Source organism: Sycon ciliatum, chromosome 13, assembly GCF_964019385.1.
Source record: "Sycon ciliatum chromosome 13, ocSycCili1.1, whole genome shotgun sequence".
In the NCBI taxonomy this organism is placed as follows: Eukaryota; Metazoa; Porifera; class Calcarea; order Leucosolenida; family Sycettidae; genus Sycon; species Sycon ciliatum.
The window spans coordinates 16,138,948-16,164,985 of NC_088655.1; the positions used below are offsets into that span (position 1 = coordinate 16,138,948).

The following is a 26,038-nucleotide window of genomic DNA, read 5'->3' on the forward strand; positions in this document are numbered from 1 at the left end:
CATAAATCAGCCAGGCGGAAGTAGTCAGCTCTGCATCATTGTCCGAGATCCACTTATCGCAAGTAGCGGCCTTCACACCACGGACTTTTTTGCCCGGCGGCAAGTCCTCTGAATCTCCCTTTCGCTTTCCAGAAGACATTCTAAAAGACTATCTGCATTCCTGGTCAGTGAAAGAGTGAAAAATAAAAGATGACATCTTCCTCTCAAGAGCGAACAACTGCACTGCAGTGCAGTTCAACCCATCGATTCAGGTGCGAAGTCGACACCATGTACCAAAGCCTGGCAAAGGTCGACCGAAGGTCGAACGTGTGAATTGACTGTAGCAACCGCGTTGCTACAGGCGGATTATGGTGAAGTCTACGCCTGAGGGATCGAGGCTGCGGTGTAGACGTGTTAGTTGTACGATATGCAAGTCGCATTTGGCACGAAGCTCCGAAGAAAGCCCAACTCTGCATAAAAAGGTCGAAAGGTCGCTGCTCTTTTTTTCCTTTTTTCTATGTCCGGTGAAATTGAAAACGTCCGGTCAGTGGCCGAAAATGGCCGGAAAATGTCCGATGTCCGGCCGTTAATCTATGCCCTGTAACGGCATATGGCCAAGTTCCAGGGGCTGATATTGCATCCACACCAGGCTCTGTACTGATGCTCTCCAAGCCCTTCACTTCCATGAAAACATATCTGCACACACGGAGTGCAATCACAGCAGCTGTGACTACTTAGCACACAGGCTCATGAGCATGAGGTACGTACTAGGTGCAGATACATTCAACGGTTACCTGACCCTACAGGAACATATTTTTTGAATTATTTTTGGAGCTGCTGCATGGACCAAATAAATGTTTCAAGTAACGTTGCTCAGTGTCCAAGCCAACGAAGCAGATCTTGTCTGGCGCTAGCTCTCGTTGCTCTTCCAGTCGTGAATCGACACGCCTTTGCTCTGCGTCGTCACTGTCGATATCCGACAAACTTACTAGTGAAGGAGTCGTTCATCGCTCAACAATATCCACTCGAGTCGTCGTTATCTCATCAGCGCTGCTTTCTTCTACACGAAGTCTGCAGCCTCGCCGAGTCGCTTTGCGGCAGGAGAGAGTCCTCTGGAGCTCCGCGGCTTTCACCTGACTCCCTTGATGAGCAATCGCCATCCCAGTCATCACCAAAAAATGTCGTGTCGTGATTGGCGTCAATGACGATCGATGCGCGTGCGATGCTCGCGTCCCGCGATCGTACCTATTCGCCAGCCAAGCTCAGGTACGTGAGGTTTCCCAGCCATGTCTCCTCACTTGCCTGGGGCTCGCCTAGCTAGCTAGTCACTGACAAACAAACAAACACAGGCTTGTCAGGCGGAAAGAAAGACTAGTGACAAGAAAGACAGAAAGGTGGTGGGTAGTTGTTAGGTCCGCGACTTTTCTTTCGCTCGACTTCAACGTCACTTTTTGATCAACTTGATATCAAACACAAGCATGGTTTTCGCTGATCCGGGCTCATATGTCGATTGATTGTGTTGAGGTATTTCTCTTCCAAAAGAACACTTTTGTTGAGCACAGTATTAATAAACTCCTTGAAAAGTCATGTCCAAAGTCACTAAGTTTTTGTTTCCAGAGGAAGTACAATGTACAAGAGCTTGTGTGGAAATAGATTACTAGTAATCCCACTTCGAAGCTCAACAGAAATGCTAGATACTTTGCCAAACGTCTTGTCCTGGAGAATTGATGTCCCGAAATATCCTGCATGCCCTAGGATCTCTTTATCTCCATTTCTCATTTTGAAGCTTAACTCTATCCTGTTCTGTGACATGCGCTTTTATTCTTGTATAGCACTACCAGCTGGCTCCAAATTATCAAGAGGCACATGGAGTTTCTGCAAGGCAGCCTTCTGGAGGGAGCGGTGGCAGTCGTGGGCAAGTAAGTGACCTATGAATGGCAATAGTGGACTGAATGCACTCCTTCATGATAGTTATTGTTAATGTTAAGAGAGCGTGTCTGAGAATACCAAAGTATGTATGCAAGTGGACCTATCCGATCTCGCTCTAATTTGCAGGTATGTTCTCTCAAAATTTGCACGTATGTTCCCTTTGGGGTCTAGATCGATTGTACAAAGCCCTTTGAAAAGGTTCTGAAGGGAACCTTGAAACTTGCATACCCCTCAAAATGGCCAAAATACCACACTATCTATGGGTCTAGAAACGAGTCACGCCACAGCATATACGAACAAGCTACGAACAAAACTCCATCAAGCCAACATTGCCTCACCTTAGAAGAGTTCCTGAAGCAGTACCGCTTAGCCACGCCAGTATCCCAGAAGACCAGGGCCATCACCCCCTGACGCAACAATATTAATGATGGTCTTGAAAATAGCCAATTTACAAGCGCTGGCAAAACAACCAGCTTCGTCCTCAATAGGCAAGAACTATACACCAGCAGATAGTAGAACACCTCTTCTAGCGCTGAGGACATGTCCCCCATCTTCATTTTGGGGTTTTCTTGAAATATATATTTTTGAATTTTTTCACTCGACCATGCTGAAACATAGCCAAAGTCATACCTGCGCAGGAAAGCTTGCCCCTCCGCGACGTCTCCTCAGCAGTTTCTACTCCAACACTACTCCCAATGCTGCAGAACAAAGTGTATTGTTGACCCTGACAAGGAAAAGTAGCGGTGATCACGTGACACTCCAAAAAAAAAGCTTCTCCTTGCGCCACCAACAATTTTTGGTGCAACCGTTGATGCAAAACTGACTGAAGTCCTGACCACAGTTTTTGAATTTTATTGCAAGATGCACGGTGAGATCGCGTGCTTTGTAACGTAGGATGACGCTTCCTTGGTCACGGCACGCGGCCATCGATCGCGATCGTGTCTGGAATGCTACTGGGAACAGACGGTGATGGTTGAGATAAGAAGCACTGCATTTCCTGCTTGATTTGCTGAGAACCCCACAAACTGTCCTAGGAGTGTTTCAATGGCAGCAAGCCGTTGACATAATCCCCCCACCGCACAGCAAGGAGAGTTATTCACCTTTCACACTTACTTCCTGCAATCCAGAACATAGTCCAACAGTAAAAGTCCCTTGTTGTCATGTCGATCCTTGACAAGAGCTGCTAGATCTGTCCTTTTGTGTTGACTGGTACGCTAACAGTACTGGCTGCATGCGGTTGTCGCGTTGACTGCATGGCAAATTTCTTACGTCATAAAGAACGTGATTTCATCATCATTTCACTAGTCTATGAAAGTCCCGATGTGTAGGCCTACAACACGGTCAGCGTGTTCTTGAGCGCAGTAAAAACATGAGTGTGACCGCCTCCAGACCAACGGGCGTTCAAGGCGAGTAACAAGCGCACTTGGCGAATAATAGAAGGTGACTCCGAAATCTCGTGAGCCGTGATCCACTCACTCACGCGACTAGGCATTGTTGCGTCACAAGGCAAGTGGTTCCACCGTGCCGCTTGCAATAAAATTCAAAAACTGCGCTCAGGACTTCAGTCACTTTTACATCAACGATCGCACCAAAAATTGTGGGTGGGGCAAGGAGAAGCTTGTCGTTTGGAGTGACAAGTGATCACCGCTGGTTTTCCTTGTCAGAGTCAACAATAGACTTTGTTCTGCAGCGTTGGGAGTAGTGTTGGAGTAGAAATTGTTGAGGAGACGTTGCGGAGGGGCGAGCTTTCCTGCGCAGGTATGACTTCCGCCATATTTCAGCATGGTCGATTGGAAAAATTCAAAAAAGTGTATTTCAAGAAAACCCCAAAAGGAAGATGGGGGACATGTCCTCAGTGCTAGAAGAGGTGTTCTACTATCTGCTGGTGTATAGTTCTTGCCAATTGGGCACGTAGCTGGCTGTTTTGCCAGCGTTTGTAAATTGGCTATGTTCAAGACGATCAATTGTTGCGTCAAGGGGTGATGGCTCTGGTCTTCTGGGATCCTGGCATGGCTAAGCGGTACCGCTCCAGGAACTCTTCTAATTTGAGGCAATGAGGTGAGGCTTGATAGAGTTTTGTTCGTAGCTTGTTCGTATACGCTGTGGCGTGACTCGTTTCTAGACCCATATATCGTGTGCTGTTTCGGCCATTTTTGAGGGGTATGCAAGTTTCAAGGTTCCCTTCAGAAACTTTTTCAAGGGCTTTGCAGAATCTATCTACACTCCAAAGGGAACATACCTGCAAATTCTGGGCGAAATCGGAGAGATCCACTTGCACACATACTTTGGTATTCTCAGGCATGATCTCTTGAAGTATTTACGCATCACTAGAGGCAACGTAGGCATTGCCAACGGCGGTCCAAACACCCCTTTACAAAAAGATTTAGCACAAAAAACTAAGAGTTGTAAGGAACATTGCCTTCTGATTTGCATAGCTATACAGCATAGTTAGTCTTCCGCCAATCAATGCAACGTGAATAAGAGAGCTTGGCTCACCATCGAACCCCCAATATTGACGAAGGAGACCCGCGCGCGCACACACTACAAAAAAATTACAAAATAAGGCCATGGTAAAAATTATCTTTGATTCTCAAGTACGCGCGCACCGAATTTCGGCGGCGCACCGACGATTAAAGAAAAAAATTCTATGAATGCATATGCGCGCATGAAAACGGTCAATGCGAAAGCATCAATCAGGGAGTAGTAAAATACCGGTATTTTTCTACTCCCTGGCCTGAATATATGAACATATAACCATGTACATACTACCCCCGACATTTTTCTACTCCCTGGCCTGAATATATGAACATATAACCATGTACATACTACCCCCGACAAGCGAAAATTGGCGCGTTAAAAAAAAAAAATTTTTGTGTTGGTACCGTGTGAAGTGTGCGTATACCACCTGCTTGTACTCTCCATGCAACCGGGTGCAGGAAGCCAAGCGACGAGCTGGTGAGTGGCACATGGCTCGACTAGTCAGAAGCAGGCCAGTCTTTCGTGTAGATTCTACCAGCACAACAGTGCGCGCGCACCGCGCGTCCATTCTGCGAAGGAGAATCGTCGTGATTTCGCGTTTCAATGCAAAACCAAGGAGTTCTCTCTCTCTTCACTTGATCACTCAGCCAGCACAGAGTCCATACGTCCATGCAAAATAATCCTAGCATCTTTCAATAGCCTTCAGAGCGGTGCGTCTCTGGTGGCTAAGGAAAAGCGCCAGGAATTGCTGCCTGCATTTTTGGACAGTTGGCGAGAATACCCGGCAAAAATGTTGCAGTCCAGGCGCATGTGGAGGTGTTCCACAGTTCTTACCACATCAACCTGGATAGTGGCAGCAGAAATGACGACCCTCGACACCGTGGCTCAAGCACAGGAGCGACATCGAGATTTCCAGAGCGATCACAACAGAGAAACTTGCTGCAACTGAATCCGCTCTAGTCGCTCTTTCGTCTCAAAACAGGGACAATTCCTCTCCAGAAGAAACTGCAATCTCTGAATCAGAGGAGAGTGATTCAGCCCAGCTGATGTCTCTAATGTCCTTGTTGAGCAATACAAAGTTGTATTTTGGTCAGTCAATCAATCGTTAGTCTTAATTGTAAAGTGTGAGTTATTTTGAGTCATTTGAAGTAAAAAACGCGCCAAGTTTCGCTTGTCGGAGGTAGTACATGCATGTGGCACCAGTGAGTTGTATAGACCCTATACAACTCCCTGTGTGTGACCCTATCTTTGGAAATAAAAAAATTGCGGGGAAATAAAATAAAAAATTGTTCGCTCGCACCGATTTTCACAGGCTCATGACCTGAGAATCAACTTTATTTTTTACCATGGCCTAAATAATCCGGAAATAAATTTGACGAAGACGGATGGATGGAAAAGAAAGAGAGAAGTAATGAAAATAGCTGACCTGCATGACCTGGGCGAGACGAGGTTGACATGGACGAGACGAGGTTGGAGAGGAGCCGAGCATTAATGACGACGAGACGAATGGCGGTTGTGGACGACTGGGCATGGGACGATGATCTCAGGGTCGTGGGTTGAGCGGAAAGTGGGCGCCAATGTTGGGTTCGACGAGGACGAGTCATACTCTCCGGACACAACGAACAACAGGAACAGATTAGGTCGAACAACATGTATTATGGGAGACTAAGAGACCAAGACAAAGACAAACAGAACGACTACATTGTGGAACAGAGAGACAAGAGAGAGAGAGAGAGAGAGATCTAGTCAGAGCGGCAAGATAAAGGGCCTGGGTAGCTATGGCAAATATGGGCGCACAAGTAGCTACCCAGGCCAACGGAACAAAAGGAGACAAAAGGTGAGCACGAGGGTGCATGTAGGCCATCTCGGAAAAGTTTGTACAATGTAGATGTACTGGAGGAGGTACCTAACAGTAGAATACTTGCTAAATACCAACCTGCTGTAAGCTGTAGAGGTGGGTAGAATCCTGCTAGAAGGTGACCTTTTTTCTCTTTTCGGAATCATCCTACTGTAGCGAACATGGAAATCCAGTCGATTGACCGGGGCCGGCGCCCTGAGCGCGCACAGAACGCTGCTTGCAGCGCACATGTTGATTCGATGCGATCACGTACCTGTGTACCAGCGGGCTGCAGCGCATACATGTGAATGCATGTGCGTACCACATGGCCACGGCTGCATGGCCAGCGCTCTGGGGCCACTAGACGTGCGACCGGATATCCATGTCCACGACAGTAGTTCAACAAACACGTCCCACATATTAGCCGCGCCCACAATTGTGTGACACTGGACGGCTTTTTGAAACCAGAGTTCTGGACTTTTGAAATGCACTGCAGGCCCGTAGCAGCCCCCTTTTGGTTGGTCCGGCAAGATCCGACCTCGATGCCCCCGAGCCCACACTCCTACATATGCCGGTACATGTAGATGTACCCGTACAGGCACAGAATGTGCATGGTTGTACGTGTATGTACGTGTATGTACGTGTATGTACGTGTATGTACGTGTATGTACGTGTATGTACGTGTATGTACGTGTATGTACGTGTATGTACGTGTATGTACGTGTATGTACGTGTATGTACGTGTATGTACGTGTATGTACGTGTATGTACGTGTATGTACGTGTATGTACGTGTATGTACGTGTACATGTATGTAGTCGTGACCATGCAGAGTGACATACATGTAGGGTGAGAAAAGGAAGAAGGATGTTCTGCATGAGTCAGGAAAAGGGGCGTCAGCATGTTGGGTCCGTCCAAACAGAACTTGTTGAAGACTATGAAGGCATAGCAACAGTATCTAAGTGCATGTGATACAAGAACCAAAAACGGACGTTTGGTCCCTTGGAGGGGGAGAAAGGACATTGCAATGGAGGAATGGCAGGAGGTCATAAAGTACAGGACAACACCCACATAGATCTATAATATTATGTACATGGTATTCGCAACAACATGTACATGACATGTACATGAGGACTACTAGAGTTCAAACTTCAAAGTATATCCTCTTACTATTACCATGTCCTACCTCTACTTATAATTATTATACCTCACTACGGCTCTACTTATTGCACACATCATGGGTGGACATCCTGGCCTGAGCTGCTCACATGTGTGACTGTGAGCTCCTGCTTTTTTTAATTAATTTATTAATTTGATAACCGCAATCAATAAAACTAGCTGAACCGACATTTGTGTACTTTATTCATGCAATGTAAAAACTGTGGAGACGATGTGCAATAAAACGATGAAAATATGAAGAAATGGTGTAGGGAAAAAATATGGATTCAAACAAGTTTTTCATTTTTCATCGTTTTATTGCATATCGTCTCCACAGTTTTTACATTGCATGAATAAAGTACGCAAATGTCGGTTCAGCTAGTTTTATTGATTGCGGTTATCAAATTATTGTCTCCTCGCCGTGTGTTTAAATTTATTAATTTATTTTATATTTTTTATTTTTTTGCCCGAATATTGGTCCGGCAGCTGCCGGACCGCCTGCTGCGGCCCTGCACTAAAGTATTCTTACTAAGAAGTTTAAAATTTACTACTGTAAACCGTGAAATTTTTGTTGCCATGGTCTTAATTTCTGCGAAATTCGCGACCGCGTGGAAATCGCAAATTTAGACAGCGCGAAAAGGAGATCAATTTCACGCTGTACAGTATTAGCATCCCACCAGGTCGCAAGAGAGCAACAGAGCAACAGTATGTTGGGTTGCGCCGGGAGTGCCGATACGAGCAACTGGTTAAAGTATCGAAGCAAGCGTGTAATGGCCCCGCTTGGAGTCGCTAGGTGGCTCGCAGCTGAGCCGCCAAATGACTCCATTTGAAGCCGCCAAATGACTCCACATGGAGCCGCCTGATGACTCCGCGTGGAGCCGCCAAATGACTCCGCATGGAGCCGCCAGATGACTCGGCATAAAGCCGCCAAATGCTTAATATATAGGTATTTTTGGAAAACCAGTTGAGAGCATATATTCACGTATGAGCCAAGAACGTGAGTTGAGGTAGAGGGTAGAAGGGTGGGAACAAAGCGTTCTGCGAGTTACAAGTTCGAAAGTCAACAACAGCAATGATCCTGAAAGAGACCTTCGTGGGATCCTTTAGGGCGCCCACCCGCGTGGTTTGCGGATGCGCGCAAAGCGGGCCAGCTCGCTGGGCTGGCTGCTAAATTGCGTCAGCATGCTAACGCTCATGAAGCTTTGCCAAAACTCTTGTCCTGGATAGTTTATGTCCGTAAATGTCCAGGATGCCCTAGGATCCCTTCATGTCCCATTGTGATTTTGCAACTGAACTCTATCCTGTCCTGTGACATGCACTTTTATTCTTGTATAGAGGATGAGCTCCGACCAAAGTCAATCGTCGCAAAGTGGCTTAGGCGTAAGTGGAGTTCATTCACTCAGTCATGCTCTTTAATGATTGTTTGCAAGCCTAAAGTACTGTTTTCTATGAAATTCACTCTCGATGCAGGCGAATAGCACTGCAGGTGCAGGTGGTCCGGCTGGAGGGGGTCTGGGGGTATCCCTCGGGAAAGTTTTGAAATTAGGGTGCAAAATTCTGCATTCTAGGCACTTTTGCATTGTGTTTAAAAAAGGTGGTCCGGCAAAAGCCGGACCGGCCGGACCGGCTGCTACGCCCCCTGCAATAAAGTTTTCTGAGAAGACCATTGATGGCCTTTTGAGTGCACAATGGGTGGCTTCCAGAGGTCCAATGGAAGGAGATTGTGGAGTGAGTGGGACGCACAAAGTTCCGAAAACCATAATGGTCTGGTTATTACTGCTGTGTATGTGCACCGGGGGACGCAGATAAATGGAAGACTAGATGTGTAATGGAGGGGAAGAATAACAAAACGAAATGCTCAAGATCAAGACGAGGCAGCCAGTGTGGCTCGCCGAAGATGTGTAAATCTCTGGGCTGCACTGCGCAGTTCGGCTTCAGATTTACTCCGTACTGACGTAAAAAGCAAGTTAAATGTGGAAGTTGTCAAGGTGAATCGCTCATGTGACGTTCCCGTCAGCGTAAACACGGAAAAAGGTTTCCCTCCACTGTGCAGGCCGGTAGACTGCACATTCCGGCGGCACGCGGGAGCACTTTGGATATCCTTGCCGTCTATTCTTTTTATTTCAGCCTCTACCATTTAAGTCTGACTGCATGCTTTGAGTTTTAAGTTTTGACTTCTAGACTTCCAACTTCTTCCATCATGCCCAAATCTTTGTTCGACTCAGCAATGGAGAGGGACTCGTGGAGCTGTACGTGGTGATTTTTGCGGGCTCCGCAGGCAAAACGTCGACTGCGATCGAGAAGCAAACACTGATCGCTGAGCGGGTGAATGCCACCCAAGCACCAAACACTCCGGACATCGTATTCTTTCCGTTGACAAGCAGAAGCAAAAGCACAATGATCCAGTATCTCAACAGCCTGAATTAGTTTATTTCCGTAGCTATGCAGAAGACGTTACTTCAGTAACGTCTGGCGCTAGCCAGGGTCCACACAGCTTTAATTTGGTGTTTGTTTGTTTGTTTGTTTGTTTGTTTGTGTCACGGCTGGAGCTATCCCGTATCTGTCCCGTATCTGTCCCGTACCTGTGTCTACAGGATTGTACATAACAGCTGTCCACAATATTTGCGGGCTCCTGTATCTGTCCCGTACCGTACCAATATTCGTCGTATTATGTATACGACTCCCTGATGTAGAGGGAGATTTGAAAAGAAATAGGGAGACGAGGAGGAAATTAAAGAATAGACGCCGAATAGGTGATAGGTTGCGTCAGCATAAACATACTTTGGAAGAGAGATCCCGTCGTCTCCAAAATAAACGTGAACGAGCGATTCAGCGCCGGTCACAAGAAACGTCGGAAGAGAGATCCCGTCGACTCCAGAACGCCCGTGATCGGCAGAGTCCGCCAGTCCCAGGCAACGTCAGGACAGACATCCCGTTGAGTCCAGAACGCCCGTGATCGGCAGAGTCTAAGCCGGTCCCAGGAAACGTCAGGACAGACATCCCGTCGAGTCCAGAACGCCCGTGATCAGCAGAGTCAGCGCCGGTCCCAGTAAACGTCAGGACAGACATCCCGTCGACGCGCAGAAAAACTAAATCTGCAGCCTCTTTTGCTGTCGGACAGGATACGTGTTGGACTCAGTAGAGCGTCCAGCCCCTATATGATGTCCAACCCCTATATAGAGTCCATTGGTCCAAAATGCACTGTACAGAGTCCAAACTTGCCCATCAACTGTGAGCTCAAAGTTTAGATGAACATCACTCCCTGTATAGAGTCCAGCCAATTGGCTTCACCCCTATATAGTGTCCATTGGTCCAAAATCAACTGTACGGAGTCCAAACTTTGAAATCAACTATAAAGGGTCTTTATCATATGTGGACAACACTTCCTGTATAAAGTCCAGCCAATTAGGCATCCCCTATCCAGAGTTCAAAATTAGACATAGGATCTGCTGTAAGCAGTGAATATTAACCAGAAAACGGCCTCTCCCTTTAATCCTTTACATCATTCACTTCTCAAGATAAAAAATTAATTATTGAGGCGCCACTGCAGCTACTTCATTACATGAAAAACCCTACAAACACCATCCTCAAATCAAGTGGTCTCTTCGCAGACGCTGCAAATTACAATATCTCAATCATGTAGTGTTGCCAAATTATTGTGCACGCACACACACACACACACACATGCACACACCCACACAACGCCAAGAAAATACCTAGAAAAAAAACAAGAATCAAAAGATAATAATGGAGAGCCAAGGATTAATTATTTGTTTTCAAATTATTGTGCGTGCGCGCGCGCACACACACACACACACACACACACACACACACACACACACACACACACACACACACACACACAAACTTATACAACGCCAAGAAAACACCAAGAAAAGAGTAGAGACACAACACACACGCAACTCCAACAGCCATTCAAACGTCCACCCATTTACACGTAAAGTCAAGGGGGATAACAAATAGTTATACGAAACGAATGCATACGTGGCCGTGGGCGGATGCACGCACGTTTACAAACATGTACATGTAGTAGTGTAAGAGAGTAACATAATTCAGTAGTCAGCATAATACTAGCACATGCTGAGACTCCAATAGCAAGCTTCACCATTGCTCATGGCCATGCAAATGTTCAGCAGCACTCAGTTCCGCAAGCTTCTGAAGATCAGCACACCTGCAACAAATAGATAGCACAAGGATACGCTTATTACCGTAATGATGCATGGGAGCACACAACTACCAAGTTCTCAACGAATGTGATGTTCAATGAAAATTCATCCACTCAAAGATTGTGAACAGGTGACGATGGGGACAATAATCTATTAGTAATACGAGGAATAAGATCGTTTGTGCACACTCAAGACGCACAGACACACCACCATACATGTAGTGTACACAGTGTTTCGTTTTGAAATGAGATGATTTGAACAATCTGTACAGCGTTGCCGTCAGTCAGTCTTCCCCGAGATGGAAATGCAATGATTTGTTGTCACGAGGCAGTTTCACTGACACAGTGTCATGTTTGTCACATCAAAACGGTTACTTCATGGAATACGAGTACATGTATTAGCTTGAGAAGCTTTTTCTTGTCATCGGCATACAATAAATCCTCCTCTTACTACTACTAGTACACTGGCGCTGCGTCTGTGGATCCCATTGTATTTGACATCATACTAGAGCCTAGTAGAGGAAGAGTGTCGTGGAGTTCACATAATTATCATAGGGATAAAAATACATTTTTCATGAAATAAAATAATAATTGATGATAGCTAGACGATCGTATACGATTGATACAAAGTCCTTACAGTCCTTGAGGACTATTACGAAGTGGTTGATTACTTTTAGGGTATTCATTCAAGCAACATCAAACAAACGCGATACGCTCCTTGAAAATGGAAAAAAATTCAAGCATATTACGACAGAACAGCAGACCAATCGAAACGAGTAAAAGCTTCCTTACCTCAGTCATCGTCCTGCCATGTAGCTGGATAGCCTTTTGACACGGTGGTACAGGCAGCTCTTGTCCAGACAAACAGGATATCCTTGTGGCGTCGAACGAAAGAGAGTGTCAGTGTATCTGACTCGTAAGATTGGAACTGTGCTGAACTTTTCTCGTTCTCCGCTTTCTGCTTTCATCCCTCGCTCTGATGAAACCGTTCAAACGTCTTACTGGCAGCGATGGCCAGCCAAACAGGGGATCCTTGTGGCGTCGAACGAAAGAGAGTGTCGGTGTACCTGACTCGTCAGATTTGAACTGTGCTGAACTTTTCTCGTTCTGCAATTTCTGCTTTCATCCCGCGCACTGATGAAACGTCTTCCGACTCTGAGAACCACAAGACGCTTTCCAGATTTGATTTTGAACGTCTCCTTATCCTCCTTGGTTACCTCGAGACAGATTACTGTCAGCAACTGCACAGCAGAACTGGCAGCCATGGCTGAAGTGAAGAAAGGAATGCGCTGCCACGAGGCAAGCAAAACTGAAAAGGTGTTTGTTCTCTTTCGGGCACAACACACAGGACAGCGTGACTGGATAAACTGGACTCCTGGACCGTGAATAGGGGACTTATAGAAAAAGTGTACTCCTTATAGGGGATTGCGCGGCAGGATGAAGCTGATCAAAACTGAGTGGACTCCTGGACTCTGTATAGTGGATTTTGGACCAATGGACTCTATATAGGGTGCTGGACATCATATAGTGCATGGACTCTATACTGAGTCCTACATACGTATTATAGGAGACTGTAAAGTTATGTAATGTCCAAATTTCGACGTGAGCAGCAGGTCACTCGCGTTGATTTTTCGACGTGCGAGCCAAATAACGCGAGCTGAACTTTCGCGTCGCAGACATCCCGTCTACGCGCAGAAAAACTAAGGCTGCGTTTACACGACAACGATTGAAAACGATCTGCGTTTACACGACAACGAAGTAGGACCTAAACGGAACGAAATCGTTGCGTTTACTACTATCGTTTACACGACAACCCCCGAAAACAATACCTAAACGGAACGAAATGGAAACGCACTTCAAAGTGTTTTGAAACGTTTTCAAAACGTTTTCGTTCTCGTGTAAACGGTGAAAACAGTGAAAACGATTGGAAACGGAGCGCGGTCACGGAAACCATTCCGCGCGGGACTATATTTCGCGGGAAATACCTGACCTTTGCGACCACCAGCACGTACCAACTCCAACTAACGTGTTACTTCCCGCCCTTGCGCCAAGCCAGCACGTGCTAACTCCAGCCTGATCGCCCGTTTTCCGTTTTCGTGTAAACGGTTCAAAACGATTTGCCGTACTCGTGTAAACGGTTTGAAAACGATTCAAGGCCAGCCCGTTTTCGTTCCGTTTCGTTCCGTTTCGTTTCGTCTCCGTGTAAACGCAGCCTAAATCTGCAGCCTCTTTTGCCGTCGGGCAGGATACGTATTTTAGGAGACTGTAAAGTTATGTAATGTGCTCCACAGGCAACCATGCATTCGGCGGCGTCATTGGGTCAACCGGTCAATGTACATGTATTACTACAAAAAGGCTAGAAAATCCGATTACTGTATTAAAATCAACTAATTTTCGCTGGCGATTTAATTTCGCTGATTTCGCCGCTTGGTACCAACCGGCCAAAGTAAATCGCAGGCCAAAGTTTGTCATATTCATGTAGGCAAATGATGCATGATTGAGCAACGGGTGCAAGTGAGAGCAAAAATACCGATCGATTTCAAATTTGACGTGAAATTGCGCGTCAAGTCGGAAATAACGTGCATCTTAACCTCTCTTATAGAGAGGTTTCTATTTCTCATCGGCCAAAATTTGTTGATTTACAGTATAAGGAGATAAAAAGAAAAGAAGGAGCAAACCAAGTGTAGATGATTATTAGAGAAATAACAATCCGCAATAAATTCTGCAAATACTTTTGCCTAACTCATAATATTCAAACCGATTGAAACGTTTTTGCAATACAGTGATGTAGCCAATCAACGGAAAAAGACATTTCCATCAGTTCTTATAACATGTACGATGAGCTAGGCAAAAAAAGTCATAAAAGCATAGCGTAGGGCCCTGAGCTTCCAAGCTCTCTCGTTTTAGTGTCCAACTCAAACTGAGTCAAATCAAATTTTTCAAATGTCGATTGATTATGTAAAAAGCTTGTAAAAGTATGACGTGCTCTCGCCATTCCAGCGGGATACACGTGCAGTGTGATTGCGATTCCCGGGATTACGCTGCAGCATTCCGGCGGTTATTCATTGCAGTCTGAACGCGCCCTAAGAGAGCATGTCTGAGAAAACCAGAACATTTGTGCAAGTCGATATCTTCAATTTCGCCCAAATTTTGCAGGGAAGGCGAGACCAAAAAAAATAGAGATATCCGGGCCCTCCCGCACCAAAATCAAGCCAAAGCCAATTTTTTTGAACAGTTCATACATGTACAGTACTGATCGTGTGAGTAGATCTCTGACGTGGAGTCACACAAACCCGAGCTTGTACGACTCCCTGATGTACAGATCAGGCCCATCGTTGGCCGAATTATAGAAAATTGAACGGGTAAACCGCGTACCTGTTTTCTGTAAAAAACTTGAATACAAATTATCGGAAAATGCTGTAAAAAAAGTTCAACATGGCATGCACACATAATAGTCATGTACATACACGGGAAAAAATAAAAAATAAAATTCGCCACAGCGTACAAGAACAAACTACAAACAAAACTCCATCAAGCCTACATTGCCTCACCTTAGAAGAGTTCTTGGGGTAGCACCGCTTAGCAACGCCAGCATCCCAGAAGACGAGGGCCATCATCCCTCGATGCAACAATTGGTCGTCTTGAAAATAGCCAACTTAGAAGCGCTGATAAAACAGCGAGTTACGTCCTCAATGAGCGAGCACTACACACCAGCAGATAGTAGAACACCTCTTCTAGCACTGATGACATGTCCCTCATCATCCTGTTTGGGTGTTCTTTAAATTAATATTTTTGAATTTTTCACTCGACTATGCTGAAATGCGGAAACTCACCTGCAAAATTTGGGCGAAATTGAAGATACAATGTATCGACTTGCACAAATGTTCTGATTTTCTCAGACATGCTCTCTTAATCACTCAAAACTTGGCTTTTTTGCTCCTGGATCTGTCCCAAACAGTGCGTGATGCTCAAGGTACCCTTTTAGTCCGTTTGTTTGGTAAATGTGAAAATGTGAATTTGCTACGATTCCTACCCTGTTCGTCTCTGATATTCGTTTTCTTCTCTGATAGGTACGGGGCCGCCGTCCTTAACTACATGTGTTTAGTTAGAGACGTCTAACGGGCGTTTCCCCCGGCCCACTGCCTGTATGATGCAGTTGTAAAACAGAGATGTTCCAGGCTGTCCAAGATAGTGCGCAATACCGACAAGCAGAGCTAGTTCAAACAATAATAAGAGGACGAAAAAAGGTGTTGTTACTCTGAGTTTCACCCACTAAGCGATCATCAGGCAACAGGATATGATGCACTTGTGCGACTTTGGTAAAATTCTAGGTTCACTTGTAGTTTCCCGAAGTGTAACATTGCTGTCGCATTTTGCATTACTTTTGGAAACTTAGTTTTTGTTTGGTTTGCTTCTCTTTTCCAGGGGGCTCCCAACGACAACAACAACAACGACCCCGGCAATTATGTAAGTCTAACGTTAATTGAATTTAGTTAACTACTTCCCTTTGCCAGATAGAGTTCCCCACAAGTTTATTTGCTCCAAGCAGTACATCACTGTGCAGTTTTCCTGTATAATTGGATACGGAGGAAAATAGAATGGTTGTGCCTAGGAACTCAGAGATCAAGTGACCCATGATTAAGAATCTCGGTGTAAATGTCGATTGATTTCCAGCCCAGCTTTTCAAAATGCATTCTTCATAATTATGATGAGCCAGGCCAAGAAAGAGCACAGCGAGTGTTGCAAGCTGGCAGCTCAGTCTCGGTTTGATTCTCATGAGCTGATTCTTGTAGAACCTATGATATTTGCAATATGCAATGAAATGCGCTGTCGCACAAAAGAGCGCTCTGTCAAAATCAATACGACACCAGATGTTTTGGGTAGGTTGTATGTGTGTATGGGTGGCAAGGGATTATGCACATTTGCACGCCCTGTACCCCCGTCTAAGTCCACACATAAAATGCTTCACTACGAAAACCAATCAATTGCCACAGGATTTACAGCTCCAGAATCAGGTTTTAATACGAAAACCAATCATTTCATAATAGCTATGAAAAGTATGAATGCCGCAGACATCACCACGCAACATGACAATTTGTTCAAGGTTTTAGATTGTGTGTTTCCAGAATCGATTTTCAAGCTCCGATCATCAGTGGAAATACGGAACTAAAGTGATCAAGGAAAAAACAAAGGTTAAAAATCCAAAGAAGTGTGACACATGACGCATAAGTATTACAAAAAGTGAGGGCTAAGATAAAGAGTAAGTGTGACAAATGGGCATGAACAGTGCAGAAACAACTCATGAACACGGGGTGCAAACTCACGAAAATAACCTAAGTGCTATTACATGTTCTTTTTGCTTACGCAAATCGGGCTTATGCGTACGAATACAAACAGCCTCAAGGACCTTCAACTGCTGGACATAACGGGCACGACACAGTACAGAGAAGTGGAAATCATCATACACACCCAAACAATCGGGACGAGATAACAAATGCAAGTACACAGCTGACTTCTTACGAATTTCACCGTCATCAGCTCCATCACCTTCCCTGCCACCTGACTCCTCCTCGTCCGTTTTATCACCATCACCACAAGCCGTCTTATCGTCATCCGCCTCGATGGAGAACAGAAGCCAGAAGCTAAATGGAACACAATCTCGAGATGTGGATGACGTAAGGACAGTGGTACGGGACGGACGTAGGAAGGAGAACACGGATAGTATCGGACGACTGCCTGGTGGTGAATATGAGTTGGGTGATGAGGCAGCGATGACGAAGATACAGATGACGACGAGGCGGATGATGACGAGGCGGCGGATGACGACGAGGCGGATAACGATGAGACGGCTGGTGGTGATGGTGATAAAACGGACGAGGAGGAGTCAGGTGGCAGGGAAGGTGATGGAGCTGATGAGGGTGAAATTCGTAAGAAAATCAGCTGTGTACTTGCATTTGTTATCTCGTCCCGCTTGTTTGAGTGTGTATGATGATTCCCACTTCTCTGTACTGTGTCGTGCCCGTTATGTCCAGCAGTGGACGGTCCTTGAGGCTGTTTGTATTCGTACGCATAAGCCCGACTTGTGTAAGCAAAAAGAACATGTAATAGCACTTAGGTTATTTTCGTGAGTTTGCACCCCGTGTTCATGAGTTGTTTCTGCACTGTTCATGCCCGTTTGTCACACTTACTCTTTATTTTAGTTCTCACTTTTTGTAATACTTACCACAAGTTACCCGTCATGTGTCACACTTCTTTGGATTTTTAACCTTTGTTTTTCCCTTGATCACTTTGGTTCCGTATTTCCACTGGTGATCGGAGCTTGAAAATCGATTTTGGAAACACACAATCTAAAACCTTGAACAAATTGTCACGCTGCGTGGTGATGTCTGCGGCATTCATACTTTTCATAGCTATTATTAAACTTTTATCTCCACGTAGATTATTTGTAGACCAATCATTTCCCACAAGATTTTCAGTTCCAGAATTAGGCTTTACAATAAAAACCAATCATTTACCACAAGATTTACAGTTCCAGAGTAAGTTTTCCATGAAGACCAATCATTTGCCACAAGATTTACAGTTCCAGAATCAGGTTTCACGAGAATATTTGCTATGTAAAAACTCGGATGTTGAGCCAATGGTGATATGGAAAGAGAAAGGTACCCATAACTTATTAGTCAGGAATACCAGTCCTCCAACGTAACGAGATAATACACAGTCAGATAGTGCGACAACAATCCTTGTCAGCCTTGTCAGTTTTGTGCCTTGTCGTTGCACTATCTGACTGTGTAATAATCTCGTTACCTTGGTGGACTGTTAGTCATTACTAGCAACTTATAGGTCCTTTTCCCATTCCACATATGCTATTGTGTTGCACTTTTCACTACCCCTCCAACCGGTAACACTCGAACAGCCATCGACTACACCACGCTCAACGTTTGTTTTCACAATTTTAAGCCAGGCCGGCGGCATCATCAGGGATATCCGAGAAGATACAAAGATGGCTAATATAAGACAGTACAGGGAGAGAATTCACACTCACTGTGTTTTTGCAACAAGTCACAAGACCTGCGAGTGATCTTTTCAACAACAACAGTTCAATAGATTCACTTCATCATCCCGTTTCATGTTATAATTGAATGTTGGGAACAAATTTCGAATCTGTTCGCATACCTAGAATGTCGTTTATGGATAATGATAGTGACATGTTCATAGAAAAGAAAAAAAGGACCAAGGAACTACAAGCCATCATGACGCCGCGCCACACGCTGCCCACATCGAAGGCGAGCATCACGTATGAATCCCACGTAGAGAGTACCGTTCAATGTCACGTAGAGAGACGCATTCAATAACACGCAGAGTGCCAAGCCGCACAGAGTACCACACCGTGATGTGCAGTGGCATGGTGATAAGCAGAGTACGCGACCGTATCCAGCAGCAAAGCATGAGCGTGCAGTAACAGCACTAACAAACATAGCAGCATAGATTGAGCGGTAGCACAAAGCTGCGTGCACCCATTAATCTGCATTATCACCATAATGCTACACACACACACACACACACACACACACACACACACACACACACGCGCGCGCACTCACACGCGCTCACACGCACAAAAACACACCGCAGACCTCAGACATGCCCATCGCGGAAGCGATGATAGCGAACAGCTATGTTAGACATAGCAACTTGTGCTGGGATTAAACCATTCAACAGCTTGCAAGGCTGATGAATTGACCGCCACTAATTTTAGCCTGGTATCCACCACACAGCTGTTTGAAGTGACTTTTCCTCTGGCCAGTGAATCCATTTTTTCATTTTTTTCATTTTTCCGTAATTTGATAACCGCAATCAAAAAAATTAGCTGAACCGACATTTGTGTACTTTATTCATGCAATGTAAAAACGGTGGAGACGATGTGCAATAAAACGATGAAAATATGAAGAAATGGTGTAGGGAAAAAATATGGATTCAAACAAGTTTTCGTACAACACTCATCAGGAATCGTCGTTGTACTTGTTGTGTATCGGTAGAAAGACTTTTCATGGCTCTTTTTGTTGTGGTCCTTTCGTTTATTTTGGTTTGTTTTGCGTTCTGCTTTGACTCGTATTTGACTGGTTTTGGTTGCATGTATAGTTTGTACGTGATCCAAGTAACGGTTACGTCATTGTCATGCGTTATGTTTTGTTTGTGCGCATGCTTATATGCTGCCATAATGTTAGTCTTTTTCTTCAGTTTTCAGTTTACCTCGTCGTGTCCGGTCTTCTTGTCTGTCCGTCTCCGTCTTGTCAAGAAAATATGTAGAACTCTCAGTTCAGTTTCGTTGTTGTGTGTGGCGGGTCGGATGGGCAGGGAGGCTGGGCCCCTGACGCCTGGACAACATGTGCGCGTGCACAAAATTTGGCGACCACGCCAGGATAGTCAGGGAGACGAGGAACTGGCAGGAACTCCGGTGCGAAGGAAAACGCATCGAGAACAAATCACCAAAACGACGTCGTCTGAGCTGAAGGCGCTGAGCGAGGAAACGTCTGCGAGGAGTGGCTGGCTCGTCGGAGCTGAATGCGCTGAGGGCAGATGAAATGGATGAACATCTGCAAGGAGTGGCTGGTCCGCCGGAGTTGAATGCGCTGAGGGCAGGGACGTCCCGCGAGGTGGCTGGTGAAGACGACGAGGTTGGTGCGACGGAAGTCGTTGGAGCTGAATGCGCTGAGGGCAGACGAAGACGGATAAACGTCTGCGAGGAGTGGCTGGTTCCTACGACAAGGACGGTGCGAAGGAAAACGCATCGTGAACAAATAACCCCATGTGAGTGTGACGCGGAGTTTAGAAGGTGCTCCTGCTGTGATTTGTTGATTAGTTTGATTCGATTTGTTTGAGTGGTTTGGTTTGCTCGATTTGTTTGTTAGTTCGAGTTTGGTAGTTCGGTTTGCTCGAGTTGTTTGATTAGTTTGTTTTGCTCGATTTGTTTGAGTTTGATTTGTTTGTCCCTGGTCGGACGTTGACTTTCGTTGGAGTTTTGTTGGCGTGTCGATCGTTTATTTGTTTATTTGTTGCCTCTTGTAGTTAGTTTGATTAGTACGCTTGCGGCGTATACTCGTAGGGCACAGTGTTTGCAGTCCTCGTAGAACCCTGAAAAGGTCTTTGGTGGGGAATATGTTGTGTATCGGTAGAAAGACTTTTCATGGCTCTTTTTGTTGTGGTCCTTTCGTTTATTTTGGTTTGTTTTGCGTTCTGCTTTGACTCGTATTTGACTGGTTTTGGTTGCATGTATAGTTTGTACGTGATCCAAGTAACGGTTACGTCATTGTCATGCGTTATGTTTTGTTTGTGCGCATGCTTATATGCTGCCATAATGTTAGTCTTTTTCTTCAGTTTTCAGTTTACCTCGTCGTGTCCGGTCTTCTTGTCTGTCCGTCTCCGTCTTGTCAAGAAAATATGTAGAACTCTCAGTTCAGTTTCGTTGTTGTGTGTGGCGGGTCGGATGGGCAGGGAGGCTGGGCCCCTGACGCCTGGACAACATGTGCGCGTGCACAAAAGTACTAAAGGACACTGAAACAAAAATTGAACTATTATAGAAAATCTAAGTTAGAGAAATAACACTATGAGCAACAACAGTGAAATGTGAAACAGTGAAATAGTATTCACCCTGCCCTTCGTTTTACATGTGAGCATGAACAGTCCAACAAATTGTCATTTCTAGATGTGCTTGTGGAAAAAACGAGTAGTGACGTTCTGACCACCGTTTATCGAAAGCCGACGTTTACTGGTCAGTACATTGTATATGACTCTTATTGTTCGTCTCAATACGAGAGAGCTTGGAAGCTCAGGGCCCTACGCTATGCTTTTTTTGCCTAGCTCATCGTACATGTTATTAGAACTGATGGAACTATTTTTTTTCGTTGATTGGCCACATGGTTAGCATTTTACCGTTCACGCTATATTCGGCGGTAGGCCTGCACCATTTTTTGTGTTTGTATACATGGCATTTTACAGTGCACGCGCTAGATCCAGCGGTACTCGTGCCCCAAACCCAAAATACCGTCGGTTTGGTACCGTTTCGACGATAGAAAGCTCTTTTTAGCGGGAGAACGAAACGGTAAGATTCTAACTAGGGTTACCTCACACGTCTATCGTTGCGTCAGGAGTCAGGACTCAGAAGCCGAACTGCTAACCGTTTCTCGAATAAACAAAAAAAACAGTAAAAAAACAGTAGACTCGCCTCGCCCTCTACACGCCGACGGTGGAAATAGCGTGAACGGTAAAATGCTAACCATGTCTATAGTATGGCAAAAACGTTTCGATCAGTTTGAATATGAGTTAGGCAAAAAGTATTTGTAGAATTTATTGCGGATTGTTATTTCTCTAATTTCATCCACTTTTGGTTTGCTCCTTTTTTTCTTTTTTATCTCCTTATATTGTAAATCAATAAATTTTGGCCGATGAGAAACTTTGGCCGATGAGAAACAAAACTTTTCGCCGTCATTAAACTTTGGCCGATTGGAGTTTTCAAAAAGAAATCGATCGGTTTTTTGTCCTCGCATGCATCCATTGCTCAATCAGGCATCATTTGCCTCTATAACAAACTTTGGCCTGCGGTTTACTGTGGCCGGTTGGTACTAAGCGGCGAAATCAGCGAAATTAAACCGCCAGCAAAAATCGTTTCCTGGGACCGGCGCTGACTCTGCCGATCACGGGCGTTCTGGAGTCGACGGGATGTCTGTCCTGACGTTTCCTGTGACCGGCGCTGACTCTGCCGATCATTGGCGTTCTGGAGTCGGCGGTATCTCTCTTCAGACGTTTCCTGTGACCGGCGTGAATCACCCGTTCACGCTTATTTTGGAGACGACGGGATCTCCCTTCCAAAGTATTTTTTTGCTGACGCATCCTATCACCTATTCGGCGTCTATTCTAATTTCATTTCCTCCTCGTCTCCCTATTTCTTTCCAAACCTCCCTCTACATCAGAGAGTCGTATACATAATACGACGAATATTGTGGCCAGCTGATTGTGGCCAACTGTGTGTGATGGTACGGTACGCGACAGATACTGGAGCCAGCAAATATTGTGGCCAGCTGTTACTCAATCTGCGAATTTGTTTCTTTGTGGCCAGCTATTATGTACAATCATGTAGGCTGTAGAGCCTTTGTAGTCACAGATAGGGGACAGATACAGGAAAGATACGGGATAGCTCCAGGCGTGACACAAACACACAAACAAACAAACAAACGAACTGTGTGGACCCTGGCTAGCGCCAGACGTTACTGAAGTAACGTCTTCTGCATAGCTACGGGAATAAAGTAAACTTAGTGTGTAACCTTGTAGATCGTGCGAAGCATATTTGTTTGTCCTGCAAGCTGCAGGAAGAGCTTGATTTTCTCTGGTCAGTTTTGTCAAGAACGGGTACCCCGAGTTTTTGTTGCAGAAGTTGTTGAAAGTCGAACAAACTACGAAGGCTCCTATGATTGGTCCTGCTCGTTGTCCCGTTTATTTATGAATGCCGTGGAAAGGGCTGGAGTCGACTAAAGTTTGTAGTGCAGTCAAGTCTGTTGTTCGTCGAACATACTACGCAGTACACTTCGTGCCAGTCTTTACGACGATGCGTGCGTTTACGGTGCGGAAGGATGTCCTACAAGCCCATCACCTAAATCATCTTATTTACAACTTTGAATGCCGACAATGCGCTAGTCGGTATGTTGGTAGGACTGTTCAGCACCTGAACGCACGCATCAAACAACACACACCACGTCACATACTTCCACCTTGCGCACAACAACAAAGACCGAAGCGAGGGCGACCTAGAAAAAACCAATAACCAAACAGCCGTTGCCTACACAACCCGCGGATCCTGGCTCACAGACTGTGCTTGCTCCGCCGTCGCTGGTGGCGGTGGTGGAGGAGAATGGGCGTGGTGGCTCATCGGGTCAGCTTGTGTTGCCGCCTTTGCTCCGGCCGTCGGTGGTTCCCTCGTTAGTGCCCCCGGCGGCTTTGGTTGAGGCGGTGCCGCTTGCGGTCCCGGTCCCACTGCCTCCTCCTGATCCTCCGCCATCGGTTCTTGCGGCGGTGGAGCTTGCCAGTGGGAGACCGGGAGCAACACTGACAGCTGCATTAACACTACAAATGCCGACTCAAAAAGACCCACCTTGCATATCAGTAGCTCCCACACCAACACCAACAACGCAATCTACAGCAACCACAACTAATCCACCATCCAAGCCCATAATTGAAAGACCAAGATGATCAACAGCCAACTACAACAGAAGCTACGCACTCAGCGGACAAGGGCGAAAGGAGGGACGTGATAGCAGGTTGACGGCCGAGTTGAGTTCAATGGACCCAGTCAGGCAGGATGGACGAGACAGAGAGAGTACAGAGGAAGCGGAGGATGGAACGGACGGTAGAGAGAGCAGTGAGTCGGAGAGCAGTGATGGGAGTGATGGTGAGAATGCCGGTGAGAGTGTTAGTGTTGTGCGTAGGTTTCGTGGTAGCAAGTCTTCAGTGTACAATCATCTGCTAGCTAGTCCTGATTGTTGCAATTCGTATTCCGACTCTTCGTTCACTGTATTGTGCCGTGGTCGTCATGGTTATGGACTACAGTTAAAAGTGTTGGAAGCTATCTATCAGCGTCTGTACAAGCCTAATTTGTGTGTACAGAAAGATAGTATAATTGGGTTGGAATTGTTCAAGTAACGTGTCGTGTTTAGTGCGGCCAAGCTTGGCCGTTAATGTTCTAGGTGTAATGTACTGTTGTTATGTGTTATCATGTTGTCTTTCCTTCCTTTCTCCTTTGTTCATTTCTCGCTTTGATTGTTAAAATTCACACTTGAAAATTTCACTGTTGTTGCTCTTAGTGTTATTTCTCCAACTTAGATTTTCTATAATAGTTCAATGTTTGTTTCAGTGTCCTTTAGTACAACGACGATTCCTGAGGAGTGTTGTACGAAAACTTGTTTGAATCCATATTTTTTTCCCTACACCATTTCTTCATATCTTCATCGTTTTATTGCACATCGTCTCCACCGTTTTTACATTGCATGAATAAAGTACACAAATGTCGGTTCAGCTAGTTTTATTGATTGCGGTTATCAAATTATTATCTCCTCGCCGTGTGTTTAAATATTTTTCCGTAATTTTTTATTTTTTTACACACACACACCACACCACATACTCGGGCATACACTGGCTGTTGGTAACCACCCACACACTAATTTAGAGTCTTAAACAATTAATGATTGGTTGGTTTCGATATTTTTTTTCCACAGCGATCTCACGACCCTGAACAAGTAAGTTTCATTTTAAAGGGTTTGGTGTTTGACTCTGATCTGTATCACTAGACTGTCATGTTTGTACTGCACGCGCGCACACACACACAGACACACAGACAGACACACACACAGACACACAGACACACAGACAGACACACAGACACACAGACACACAGACAAACACACATACACACACACAAAACACACACACACACACACACACATACACACATACACATACACACACATACACACACCATGTACCATGTACACACCCACACCCTCCCCCCCCCCCCCCTCCACACACACACGCACACACACATTAGTTGAGTGTGCTTCTTATTCCTGTTCATTTTTCATGACCTGCTTTGTTTTCATAATTGTCGACATTTTGCCCCCACTTATTGCCCTCTGCGACACTGGCTGATTTTCACTCCTTCGTCCAAAGCTGGAGAGATTTCAGCATTTTCCAGCATTTGGCCAGCCAGGCTCGTGAGGCCAGAGTGACAACAGTACTTCAGTCTTTTGATGAGGAGTTACGACGTTTCATCCGCGAGGATATCATTTCTATACCAGCTTCAGCTGGCGGCGACCGGATGCTGGAGCGCATTCAGGCATACATCAGGCGGCAACGCAATCAGCTTCCACTTGACAAACCTGAAAGAAGGCACTACTCCCTGCTCAATAAACAGTGTTTCGGGGATGTCAGCCCTCATCAGTTAAGCTCGAGTAGGTTGAGGAAGATTTTTCCTGAAGAGCACTTATAGTGCTTTCTGGACCAAATCATCACCAGGTATGCAAACTTACAGAGACGTTCCGTTTCCAGCTCGACAAGCACGTAGTGAACACCAGATAGCAGCGCGAGTCAGTGTCGCTGATGGAGACGCTGAACAAATGCTGAGGACCGTTGGCCATTTACAACAGTGTTGCCTCCAAACCATCTAATTTGCATGACCGCTCTGAGCACATGGGATCAACAGAGGAGGAATACAGCCTTTTCATCTGAAAACCAGCCGTACTAAATCTGCGGACAGAACTGCTTCGTCCTTTGTGGATTCGTATGTTGTGTGGCGGGTGGCATGTGTTGTACACTGCCTATTGTTATTTATAGTTAAGAATAAAAGGACTGCAAGTTACGCTATAATGTCCACTAACACCACCAGTTACTATACAATCAGCTCATGCGATAACATTGCACGACACTGAC

The 26,038-nt window shown here is 45.5% G+C and overlaps 1 protein-coding gene across 1 annotated transcript in view; it reads left to right on the forward strand.

Moving 5' to 3' along the window:
• LOC135829215 (uncharacterized) overlaps positions 1–26,038 on the forward strand; it is a 59,830-nt gene that overhangs the window by 22,857 nt on the left and 10,935 nt on the right. Inside the window, exons 6-9 of the mRNA XM_065341621.1 lie at positions 1,812–1,898; positions 8,716–8,760; positions 15,992–16,033; positions 24,829–24,849. Of these exons, the coding sequence (XP_065197693.1) occupies positions 1,812–1,898; positions 8,716–8,760; positions 15,992–16,033; positions 24,829–24,849 (195 nt within the window). The remainder of the gene's footprint in view (positions 1–1,811; positions 1,899–8,715; positions 8,761–15,991; positions 16,034–24,828; positions 24,850–26,038) is intronic.